The sequence below is a fragment of the Salvia splendens genome, chromosome 11, assembly GCF_004379255.2.
Source record: "Salvia splendens isolate huo1 chromosome 11, SspV2, whole genome shotgun sequence".
Classification (NCBI taxonomy): domain Eukaryota; kingdom Viridiplantae; phylum Streptophyta; class Magnoliopsida; order Lamiales; family Lamiaceae; genus Salvia; species Salvia splendens.
Window position 1 is genome coordinate 9,793,028 of NC_056042.1, and position 13,555 is coordinate 9,806,582.

At 37.2% G+C, this 13,555-nt stretch overlaps 2 protein-coding genes across 2 annotated transcripts; both read left to right on the plus strand.

The window, feature by feature from the left end:
- LOC121754407 lies at window positions 1-393 on the plus strand. The gene has a single exon (XM_042149770.1). It carries the CDS (start codon window positions 1-3, stop codon window positions 391-393), a length of 393 nt encoding a protein of 130 aa, XP_042005704.1.
- Window positions 394-9,431: 9,038 nt separating this feature from the next.
- Window positions 9,432-9,929, plus strand: LOC121754408. The gene has a single exon (XM_042149772.1). It carries the CDS (start codon window positions 9,432-9,434, stop codon window positions 9,927-9,929), a length of 498 nt encoding a protein of 165 aa, XP_042005706.1.
- The last annotated feature ends 3,626 nt before the right edge of the window (window positions 9,930-13,555 follow it).

A 13,555-nucleotide genomic window follows, 5' to 3' on the forward strand; every position in this document is an offset into this window, starting at 1 on the left:
ATGGATAGTGATAGTGGTGGTGCTGATGGTAGTGGTGCGGGTGGTGGTGGCTGGGATAGTGAAGCAACGCGGAAAATCCGCGAACAGATACGGGCCTATACGTCCGCTGAGATAAATCGCCTGATGAGGGAGGCCTTGCAGCAGCAGCAGCCGGCGGTACCTCGCCCCATCCAGCATCGAGGTGTAGTACACCGCGACCACGTCGCTGCACACCAACGGTTGTTTGACGACTATTTCGCTGAGCAGCCGCGATTTGGGGACAACTTCTTCCGGCGGCGTTTTATGATGCACCGGGATCTATTTATGCATATCGTGAACGCTTTAGAGCGTCGGTACAAGTACTTCCGATTCAGGGAGGATGCGAGTGGCAGACCCAGTCACTCGCCTATATAGAAGTGCACTGCTGCAATTAGGCAGTTGGCTTACGGAGGCGCGACCGACATGTCGAGTATCTCCACATCGGCGAGACGACTGCCCGCGATTGTCTCAAGTATTTTTGTCAGGGCGTCATTCAAATATTCGGGGAGAGGTACCTGCGAAAGCCTACCCCCCAAGACTGCCAGGAACTGATGGATATGCACGGGGCGGTGCACGGGTTTCCTGGGATGTTGGCTAGTATAGATTGCATGCATTGGGAGTGGAAGAACTGCCCCACCGCCTGCAAGGGTCACTACACGACCGGCTTTAAAGGCAAGAATCCCACAATGATCCTCGAAGCGGTAGCTGACTACCGGCTTTGGATTTGGCATGCATATTTTGGGGTAGCCGGAGGGAACAACGACGTCAACGTCCTCCAGTCGTCGCCCCTTTTCAACGAGCAGTGCCAGGGCGTTGGTCCGACCATCAGTTTTGTCGCCAACGGCAACCAACATCATATGGGCTACTATTTGGCGGATGGGATATACCATAGGTGGCCCGTCTTTGTGAGGACAATCAGATATCTGCTCGAAGATAAGAAGGTCTACTTTGCGAGCCGACAAGAGTCAGCGCGCCAGGATGTGGAGCGGACATTTGGTGTGCTCCAAGCTCGATGGGCGGCGGTGAAGGGTCCAACCTGTTTGTAGTATGACGACTGCATTGCTGATATCATGTACGCATGTATTATGATGCACAACATGATCGTCGAACAAAAAGGTCCAGAACTGACTGATTGGACCAATGAAGATGTCGTCGGGCCAAGCCACGGCGTGGCCACCGCCAATGTACGAATGTGGATACCTCATGATGACGCTGGGCGGCTCCAACCCAATGCCGACATGCGCCAACAAGAAGCCCATATTCGACTCCAGCAGGATATAATTGAAGAGTTGTGGGCGCGAAAGAATGCACGTTGATATTTATAATGTAATTTCTTGAAATTGATTTTTTAATTGTACTTTTTTATTGCTTTTAATTTAATGAAATTCTGATTGCATTTTTTTCGTATTGGTGTCGAAATTTTAATCCCGTATTTAAATTCCGTATATAAAATGTGAATTTGTTTGTTGGGAAGTCCTAGTAGCAGTCCACTATTATGCAGTGGGAAGTCCTAGTGATGTGATAGTGGGGTGGGAAGTCCTAGTGACGTGGCAGAAGGTGTTTTTAGGAAGTCCTAGTGCTAGTACGTGGGAAGTCCTTCCTATTGTGGATGCTCTTAAATTGGTATGGTGACCTAACTTTAGTACCAGCATAAATATCAAATATTAACTTACTTGCTAGTAGGTTGTTAGCATATTCACTTCTATTATTATTTTTCACTTTTTTCTTTTAATTTGCTCATGCAAGCTAATACTCCCTCCGTCCCCTAATAGGAGTCGTTGTTTGACCGGGCACGAGTTTTAAGAAATGTAAAGAAAAGTTGATTGAAAAAAGTTAGTGGAATGTGGGACCCACTATTTTATATTGATTTTATAATAAAATGTGAATGGAGTGAGTTAGTGGAATGTGGGACCTACTACCATTTATGGTAAAAATGAAGAGTGACTCTTAATGGGGGACGGCCCAAAAAGGAAATTAGCGACTCTTATTTGGGGACGGAGGGAGTAATATTTTGTAAAAATGGTTCAAACGAAAACCATTAATTCTCACGAGAACAGGGAACTAATTTAATATCAACTCTTTAATTGTAAAAGTCTGGAGGTTCAAAATAATAAAAATCTAGTACTACTATAAATTATGAAAATTCCTTCTTTATAAAAATTTGAATCATTGACATATTTATAACTATTTTAGATTATTCAGATTATGTTTGGCTCACAAAAAGATTTTTTTTTGGTCAATCTCCCAATATATACTATTAATATATACCTTTTAAAGTCATTTCAACTCACATGATATGCTGCCTTCCAATTAATATATAGTATATACACACATTATATAAATTAATAAAATTGAGCTATTCAGAATTCCAAACACTACCATAAACAGCATGGGAGGAATATTTATACTACTTGACTATATAAAGTAAATTAATTATTAATATCGAATGTAAGTAAAGCTTTTTACAATCTAACCCAAGTATCATGCTAATCTTCGACGATGTATTTAATTATTTATTGTTGCTATAAATTGACGTGAGAGGCACATGTCTATACATGCAAGGGTGCGCCCATATAAACAATTACTAATATATTTACAAATCATGAAAACTATTAGCATTAATTAGACATGATCTCACGATTCGTGAGTCACCAATACTTCATTTGGCGATAAAAAAAGTAGGCGATCTGCCTAAACCACAGAAGAATTAGGTATATAGTAATCATTGACATAGCTATAGTGGTTTTTCGCCTCCCAATAATTAAAAAATAATTGCCATTTTCATAATTTTATGTTGCAGTAATAAATTACTAAAATATTATTACTATTATTATTAGTAATTGGTTATATTTGAAATTTTAGTTTGTGGTTTAATAGAAATAAGTCCAATCACTAGTAAATACAAAGACTATTTCTATATTTTAACTATACTTATAATTTTTAATAAAAAATATAGTAGTACTAGTATATTTTTTTGTTGGAATTAGGCGTAGCAAAAATTTCATACTTGAAAACTTGGTTCTTCGAAATCTAATGTAAAATTTAAAAGTATTACAATTACAAATTAAAGCTCTTTATGGAAGCTTTCCAATTTTACTTATTGGGCTTTGGCTATTGAAAGTATTCAAAAAAGGCTAGAGACATGTTTCCGTAATTTTTTTTCTCTTTTTATTGAAATTAAATTTGATTTATATATTGCTAATGTTGAGAGATTTTAAATATTGGTACATTAGAATTTCACATAGAACTTCGAAAAATTATCAATTGAATTTGGACAAAAATACTGTAAACACATGTTTTCATGATGTAGGGGCTAATCAGTTCCAATATATCATGCTTAAACTCTAATGAGATACTTACTCAATTTGTTAAAAGCATTTCTTTGTGGCATTCTTGATCAATTATTAACTAAAGCAAAAAAGAAAAAGTTACTAAGATGAATTAAAAAGTTAATTGAGAATCAATTAGTGCAGATTTATCGAACTGAAAGTGTAAATTAATCACAAGTGGCACCAAATAAAATCTAATCATTGTGGAAACATGCTAAAAAAATTACTATATGGTTGACTCAGAACAAAGTGTTATCAGCCTCGTAGTACCATTTTGTAATACCCTCATATCTCTACAGCATGCTATGAATTGTTCCATGCTTTATAATTTATATGTTATTTTATTAGCATCACGCAAACATAATTATAGTAAAGAGAATCAAGTATTAAATGCTATGAATTGTGGCTTTTTGCATGATATAATTCGGGTTTTCGGGTTTGGTTTCGTACAAAAAATTATGTTTTGAATTGCTTATATTGTAAAAAAATTATTTTTTTTATTTTAGTAAGAAAAAGATTATTTATTGAGATATATGAGATATTAGCTTACAATTTGAAGCTTTTTTTTCTTTTTTCTAAATAAACCTTTTGAGTATCACAGATCACTTTATAATTTCCTAAAACTTACATAATTCCTATATTTCACAAGTAAAGTGCCTTTTCCCGGCCTTTGCGAAATTTCCAAAAATAGTACTATTACTCCTTTCATCCCGTCATAAGATATTTGTTTCTTTTAAGTAGAGATAAAATAAAATAAGAGAGAAGAGGGACAGCTCGATTTACATGGGGCATCCATAAAAAAACGAATTGCTTATAAGAGAACGAGGAGAGTAGTAAATTTTTAATTAAGAATGTTAAGTTACACGACTTAGCTAGGAAACGGGAATAAATTGGGCTTTTTGATATTACGATAACTAAATACTCCTTAATACAATTAAAAAAAACGAGTTTGATAATATTTTAGTGAGGATAAGCCATAATCAAGAAACAACAATCACTTAGGATTATGATCGGGCCAATGGTTAAATCGTAAATCAGCCCAGACATGAAAATTGTATTTGTGTACTCCATACACAAATGAAAATCATATTTGAATCATTAAAATTAATCTCTTCGAGCGTGTTCGGTTTACAAGATACTATTCTGAGTTTAAATATATAATGTGTTTGGTTCATGAGATTTAATCTCATATCTCAATTCTAGATGGATAATCATGGGATAATTAGTCATGATTAATCCTCTTAAACTAAAATAATCTCAAAACTCAATCATAGATTATATTTTAATACTATTTTATCTAGGAAACCAAATATCAACCGAGAGTGTCTTATAGTCGATTGAGAAATTTGTGATTAGAACTCGACTTCAGTGGGGACTGGGGTGCTTTTTGTTTATACTATATAACTTTGTTTAATGTCGGGGCATTAAAATGTGAATTTCCAATTAGTTTTTAATAATTACTATTAGAAGTCTATAACATTTATTGATATTGATTATGTTCATCTCCGTTGTCTCATTTCGTCACTTTTTGTGTGGATGACATTAAACTACAGAGTTACTGAGTTTTCAATTTTCATATAAAAGAAAACGATAAAGTTGGATCATCTAACTTACCTGCTCAAATTACTAAGGTTATCTGCCTACCATTTTTTTCCACGTGGAATACACGTATCACTTAGGAAATTATTTGGTCCAACTATAAAACTTCAAAATAATCGGTTTTCCTAATTTAGGAATCTCGAATTATTTAATCACCACTTCCACGGTCAACATCATATCTACGATATTGTCCAATTTAACTCTAGCAGCAGATTCTATATTGGTTGTTCAACCTATTATATATTGGAGTTATATCTTAATTAAAACAACCACTTCTAATGTTATTTTCATATTAACAGACTAACAGTACATAATCATATAGATATAATATGTGAATAAGTGTAGAGTAATTACTGTTTACCTATTTCATCCTTTCTTATGCCTCCTTTATGTTAAGTTTTTGAGTTTCACTTTCAATCATATCTTAAAAAGGAGTACATAACTAAAATTAAATATGGTCAATTAAAGTTAAAAGATGGAAAGTTGTATATTTTGTTGGTTCGAGTGCTATACAAATACAAAAATAACATCACATTGGTAAAAATATCCAACAAATATTTACATGCACAATTCGAAATATACTTACATATTATCATTTTGATATTATATATGGGATATTGAATTTAGGTTATTACTTACATAGTACATTATATACACTCACAATAGCGCCCATATTTTCGCCCTAAGCAATCGGCGGGTTTATAAGCACTATTGCATGGGTTCGCCTAGTCGTCTGCCCTTAGGATAGGGTGCGCCGATCGGCTAGGACGGATTGATAGGTGCTCGATTGCGCTATTACAGCACATTCGGCCAAAAATTCCATCGATTTTCATTTATTTTTATTTGTTACACTATTTTTATTTTATAAATATCCTATTTTTCACCCCATTTATCGCCCCTTCACTTCAATCTCTTCTCTGATCTCTCATCTCATTTATCATTCTCAAGAAAGAAAAAAAAGAAGCTTGGTGATTTTCCAACAAATCCCAACGAAACTCCGATGTTCCCTGCCTTTAATTTATGTTATTTTTCTATTTTCTTTTATTTTATAACACCAAAAAAATGAAAAGTAGTGGTGAAAATTGGCATGGGCTGATTTTAAGGGAATAATTTATAGTACTATTGCAATTGTTGTGACTGGAAGATAAAAGCTGGCATGGCAGGGAATCAGGGATAAACGGATTTATAGGGAAATTTTTAAGGACACTATTGTAAATGGCCTTATGCCATCGTGAACGTTGTCCCTTATCCGTCTCTTAACCGTCTCATCTCTTTATTATTCATGAGCCTCACTGTACTTTTCATCTCATCTCTTAACTAAGAGACAACACCTGCAACCCTCCATCTCTTAACTATCTCATCCCTTAACTATTCATTCAATTTCATTTTTTATTTTTATTTCCAACAAATTCAATTAATAAAAACACACTTCATTAAATAACATAAAATTACAGCTTAAAATTAAAAAAAAAATACATAATTAAAATCCTAAAAAAAATAAAAATTACATAATTTAAAATACAATTTTATAGAATTTATAAAAACTACTCCACCAGCGAATCATCCCCCGAAGGCGGTGGCGGTGCAGTCAAGCTACCTAGAGGCGGAATACCAATTTGTCTTGCCATAAACTCAATTCCGGCAAGATGAGCTTGATATTGGGGAGGCGTCATGCGGGAAGTGTCAGCCATCGGGGAGGTCAAGTACATGGACAATAGGGTGTTTGAGCCCGAGCCCGAGCCAGCCTGGCTTGATTCACCTCGGCCCCTCCTCCCTCTAGCCGCCTTCGCCGTCTTGGTCCCTTGCGGCCGACGGCGCCCACGGGAGGACCCCCTGCATCGGTGGTCGTGCCCTCAACCTCTTGTGAGGAAAACTCTTGTAAGGTGTTGTCTGACCCGCCCTCACTAGACGAGTATTGGCCACCCGCTGTGTTCTTCGTGCGTTTCGAGCTCGAGCCCGTGCTAGACTAGACATCGACGTGTTTGAATTCTTTGCAGTTGTCGTCAAAAAAGACTCGCAAATCCGCTCTCAGAATGTCGGCTCCACTGGCTCCGCTTTGGTAATTCGCCACTTCATTCTTGTAGATTCCGTAAAATTTTTTGACATCTCTGTCGACTCGGTCAAAATGACTGCGAATCATCTTCATGGTGCGGCGGCGGCCCCTTCGGCTTGTTCTCGTTGTAGGCGTCGATGACCTTTTCCCAAAAACACTTGCGGGTTTGTTGATTCCCGACGATGGGATTGTACGAGACGCTGACCCAAGTGTTGAATAGAGTCATCGTCTCCTTGCGGCTGTATGGATGACGACCGATATCCTCCTCCTTCGCGTTCTCCTCTTCCTCTTTCTCCACGGCGTCGAATGCGCGACCCCCGGAGCTTCCACCGCCTCGTGCTCCTTCCGGAGTGGGTTCATTCAGAAAATTCTCCATAATTTGGGATAATCCCTGCGAATACCTCGGGGCGGAGGGACGAGTGTATGCATCCACATCAAAATGGGGTGGTTGGTACGCCTCCAAGATCTCTACTTAACCCTTTGGTTAAATGATCGGCTAAATTGTTATGAGTTCTCACAAACTCCACAGATATCACACCATCCGTAATAAGTTCACGAATCATGTTATGTCTAACACCTAAGTGTCTTGACTTTCCATTATACACTTGACTATATGCCTTAGCCAAGGTAGCTGCACTATCATATCTGATAGATATAGGTGATATCGGTTTAGGCCACAATGGAATTTCATAAATTAAATTTCTTAGCCATTCATCCTCTTTACCAACTGCTGCTAATGCCACAAACTCTGATTCAATTGTTGAATTAGTTAAGTTTGTTTCTTTGATGCCCAACATATAGCACCACCTCCAAGACGGAATACTCAACCACTTGTGGAAGAATGATCTTTCATATTGGTAATCCGACTTGCATCCGAATAACCTTTAAGAACAGAAGGAAATCCAGAATAAGACAAACTATAATACATGGTTCCTTTTAAGTATCTAAATACTCGATTCATTGCTTGCCAATGGATTAAACTTGGATTGTGAGTATATCGACTCAATTTTCCAACTGCAAAGGCTATATCGGGTCTAGTACTAATCATAGCATACATGAGTGATCCAATAGCCTTTGAATATTCAAGCTGATTCACAACAACTCCTTTATTAGGCACGAGTTTTGCACTAGGATCAAAAGGAGTCTTAATTGGAGAACAATCTTTGAAATTAAATTTTTCCAGCACCTTCTCAATATAATGTGATTGAGAAATGGAAATTCCTTGTTCTCCATGTGTGATCTTAATTCCAAGAATCACATCAGCCTTCCCCGTGTCTTTCATCTCAAACTTAGATGACAAAAATTCCTTTGTTTTATCAACTTGATCTTGGTCAGTACCAAATATCAACATGTCATCTACATATAGCCAAATGATCACCCCTTTACCAGTAGTATCAAATTTGCTATATACACACTTGTCTGCTTGGTTTAATACAAAACCATTAGACAACACCACGTCTTCAAACTTTTGATGCCATTGCTTGGAGGCTTGCTTTAATCCATAAAGAGATTTTACCAATTTACATACCTTAAGTTCATTACCAGGCATGACAAAGCCTTCTGGTTGTTTCATGTAAATCTATTCATCTAATTCACCATTCAAAAAGGCAGTCTTAACATCCATTTGGTGAATTATAAGATTATGTATAGCAGCAAGTGCTAACAATAATCTAATGGTGGAAATCCTAGCAACGGGAGCATAGGTGCCAAAGAAATCAATTCCTTCTTTTTGTCTATATCCTTGGATAACCAATCTGGCTTTATATTTGTCTATGATTCTATCCACCTTCATCTTCGTTTTGAAGATCCATTTACTATCCAAAGGTATACACCCAGGTGGTAAATCAGTCAGTTTCCAAGTATTATTTTGGATTATAGAATCCATCTTATCTTGGATTGCCTCTTTCCAAAATGCAGCATCCCTCGATGCCATAGCTTCTTTGTAGGTTCTTGTATCATCACCAATATTAAAAAAATATTGATATTGAAAGTTAATTTCATTCCTTGATCCTTCTACCAAGTACAATTGGAAATCATCACCAAAAGACTTAGCTTTTCTTGCTCTTACCACTCCTCCTAGCCTCAGGAGGTGCATTGATCACTTTATTAATCACATCAGAGTTACTAGAGCTTGCGATCATGCCTCCAGGTTTAGGTAAAGACGTGAATCTATCCTCATTGTCAAAATCAGCATCTCTTGACTCAATAATAGAGTGCACAGATACGTAGTCGTTAGGTTCTATTGTAGTATAAATAGTGAGCTTGAGCTCTCTTGTTTTTTGATTGAGATTTTATAAATAATATTCTATTTTCTCTCAATTCTCTTTATTTTCTTATTATCAAAATGAATCGTGTGATTTAGTTTTTGTAAATTTCACATGGTATCAGAGCAAAATTGCTTCCGGTTATCATCATCTTCTTAGTTTTTTGTAATGGCGGCTCGGAATCCTCGTGGTGCTAATGCGGCTCCAATTCCTCCAATTGAGGATAGCTCGAGCCCGTATTACCTCCATCCAAGTGATAACCCGAGTTTTCAGCTAGTTCCTCACGTTCTAATCGGATCCAATTACATCAATTGGAGTAGATCCGTCACCAAAACTCTTTTGGCGAAGAATAAGATCGCCTTCGTCAATGGCACTCTTCCTCGGCCGACTGAGGACGATTTGTTATTTTCAGCATGGCTTAGATGCAACAGTACGGTTGTATCATGGCTCAGAAATTCCATGTCAGCTCAGATCTGCTCGAGCATCATGTATATTGATAATGCGCACGAGATCTGGTCCGATCTACGTGATCGCTTTTCTCAATTGGACACAGCTAGAGTTTATCAACTGCGACAGAAGATAATGTCACTCACGCAGGGGAATGAAGATGTTAACACATACTTCACTAATCTGAGGATACTCTGGGATGAGTATAGGCATTCTTAGCCTATCACTTGGTGCATTTGTGGCACTTGTCGATGCAATAGTGCATCTAAATGGAACACCTATCAGGAAGAAGAATAATGCATGCAATTTTTGATCGGCCTCAACTCCAGTTTTTCACAGATCCGGTCTAGCATATTGTCTATGATTCCAAAGCCTTCTTTATCCAAGGTGTTCTCTCTTGTTTTGCAGGAGGAGAGGCAGCGCACAATTGATGGAAACTCATCTTATACATCAGTTGTTACTCCTTCAGTGAGTGAACAACTATACTCTGCTAATGCTGCTCAGTCTTATAACAGGAACAGGATATGCTCTCATTGTGGTAAAACAAACCACACGGTGGATAAATGTTTTGTTCTACATGGATTTCCACTGAGTTTTGGCAAAGGCAAAGGAAAATTTAATGCTAAGGATGGTGGAAGTTTCTCCAAATCTGTCAATTATGTGGAGAACAGTTTTGATGAATGTGAGAAGAGTTCTATCTCCACCAGTGTTGCTGTGCCATCTCCTGAGCAATGCCAGCAACTCATTCATCTACTGCAAACTCAGCTTGCTACAGCTGCTGCCACTCCCTCTCCACTACCTTCAGCCATACCAAATAATCCTCCTACTACAAACTGTGCCTCATTCACAGGTACTATCTCATTCACTCCCTTTGTTGCTTCTGTAATCACATCAAAGGCTCATTGGTTGCTAGACACTGGTGCTACTCACCATGTTTGTTGTGATTTATCCATGTTTAGCACCTATTCATCCACTAAAAATGCCTCTGTGCACCTTCCTAATGGTGCAGCTGCTCCAGTCACACAGATTGGATCCATTATCTTAAACTCATCTATAACCCTTGCTTCTGTTCTTTGTGTTTCTAGTTTTAGTTTCAATCTTATCTCCATCAGTTCTTTGACTTCCTCACTTCAATGCACTGTTGTCTTTTGATGTAAATCAAATAATGCTAATTTTACTCCAAGATTTCTCCTAATTTTTATATTAAATCATATATCAATTAATCATTAAAGATTCATTATTATTTAGTAGTTGATATATGTACATGTAAGTTGGAGATATACGTATTATACAGTGCAATTTGAGTTTTATTTGTTTTGATTAGCTATAAACTTGGGGCCTAGCAATTAGATAGAATTAAAAAATAAAGTAGTTAGGATTTGGAGAAAAAAAAAGATGGCGAGACATACTTGGGCAAGGAAAAAAAAATATAAAAGAGGAGTCAAAGGCAGACGCCATTTTTTGGAGAGCATGACACAGAGAGAGACGCAACTTTTGATAGAAGAAAAACTACAGAAGCTCTGGAGGAATATTGAGCGTGAGGAAATTAAGAGAGAAGAGAAAGGAGAAAATTCCAGCCATCATCTACTCTAAATTTACTCCATGGTTTCTAGGGTTTTATCTCCATTTATCATTGTTCTTGGTTTAATTATGTTAGGCTAAGAATCTTGTGTTACTCCAAACACGTAGTATGACATTTTGATTTCGTGATTTATTCTATACTCGTTTTTATCTCATGTTCGTTATTACTACTTATTTAATTGAATGAATTTATTACTTTAGGTGCATCTTTAGTGATAATTCTATAGTCTTGATTTAATGCCTCTTTAGCTTGAATTGGGATGGATTGTGGTGGTAATGAATTATCAATTGGAATTGTTTAGATGATAACTTGATAATGGATTTTGATCTTAATTGCAATTTTACTTTGAATCTCGCGCTTCCGTAGGGTTCTTAGGATTATTGAATTTGTTTTAAAGAGTAAGTGTTTAGATATTCTTTGACTAGTTGATGCTTAGCATGTTTAGTGCTTGCAAGGTGAATAATTTTAAATTGTCCCAAACGTATGAGATAGAATTGAATGCATATGATTAATCTGTGTCTTGTCAGCAAGTGTTTGGAGTAACAATTGTCTCACTTGTGTTAATTTGAATTCAACTTTATTTTTCATTATTTTCAGAAAACAAACTTCAAACAAAAACCTTCATCTTTATTGTTATTTTTATTTATTTGGAGTTAAACGAACTTACCTTCCCTGTGGATCGACACCTTAAATTACTACACACGAAGCTGTACTCTTGTAGTGAAGTGGTAATATTATGGGTAATTTTGTGAACTTGAGTGCATATCTATTCTGATTTAAAAAGACCTAAAATTACACATCAAGTTTTGGCGCCGTTGCCGGGGAAGGCAATAGGTTGTTTTACTTATCTTTTATTTTTATTTAATCTTTTTAATTTTATTTTATAGGTACTTAATTCGTGTTCTTACGCGTGATAGCCATCTACCACGTCTGGACTCGAAGACGAAGGAGTGTTTTATTTGTGGTAGTATCTTTCTAATTTCTTGTGTTTTATTTTAAGTTTGCTAGTACACATTCAAGCACACAATTTTTCTAAGACTAACCCCGAAGTTCTCGAGAGTCTCGCTTTCGGTAGAATTGGTATATTTGAGTTGTGCTTGGTTTCTTTTCTGTTGTGTAGGTGTTGTAGAAAATTAAAAACAGAAAAATAAAAAAAACAGTGGATGCGAACCAGATCTAAGGGTACACCGCAATTTGGGTTATTGATACATCATAGAAGAGGACAGAATTCAGTTGTGGTTGATACACATCAGGACTATCAGAGTCCAGTGAGAGAAAATCCACTTTTTGAGACAAATTTTGAGAGTAGTAGCAGTGATTCAGAAGCTGAGTCGATGGCCGAAAACAATAACAATGCTCCTCCTGTAGAAAAGTTTGGCGATACTGTCAGATCGGGAGTTGATCACCCGGGAAATTTCGCCTATGCTACGGATAACATAAGCATCCCACCTCACTACATCAGCTTGGTGAATGGTGGTACCTTGTTCCATGGCCGTGAAGACGAAGAGCCCATAAGCCACCTCAATGCATTCTATGAGTTGACCATGAACCACATACCTGCGAATGTGCCACATGATATTATCAAGAGAGCTCTCTTTCCTTTTTCGTTGAGAGACAAAGCACGAGAGTTGTACGACTCACTTCCGGGGTACAATGTGGCAACCTTTGAAGATCTGAAATCCAAGTTTCTCCTGGAATATAATTCACCAATGAAGATCGAGAGATTGAGGGATGCCATCATATCTTTTCGGCAGCAAGAGGATGAATCTTTTGCTGAAGCATGGAAAAGGTTTACTGAGATGTTGAGAAAGTGTCCTAGCCATGGTTTTGCTCTTGGCCGTGATCTTGTCAAATTTTTCCAAGGCTTAAACAATGAAAGCATGGGACTTATAAATGCAAGTACTGGTGGAGATCTTGATAATAAGACACATGAGGAAGTGAGGACCTTGTTTCAAAAACTAGCAGATAATCAAAGAAACTGGTACAATCTAAGGAGAGGGGTTGAGAAGAAAGGAAATACCTTTGGAGCTTCAGTAGAATCTGAAAGAATGACAGCGGTTGAAGCACAACTAGCTAATACTAGCACTCAAATGTCATCGGTGGTTAAAGCAGTATCTTCCATGCAGCTGAACCCACAACCTCAAGTTGTTGCAATGGTTAAATGTGGACTGTGCCAAGGTGGGCATCACACAGATCAATGTCAAATGATCCAATCCCAAGAAACAGTCGAAGATGTGAATTACATAGGCAATAACCGCCAAGG

What these genes read in the sequence shown, in the direction of transcription:
- LOC121754408 (XM_042149772.1), top strand. Translation starts at nt 9,432, where the DNA reads ATGGCGGCTCGGAATCCTCGTGGTGCTAATGCGGCTCCAATTCCTCCA.
- LOC121754407 (XM_042149770.1), top strand. Translation starts at nt 1, where the DNA reads ATGGATAGTGATAGTGGTGGTGCTGATGGTAGTGGTGCGGGTGGTGGT.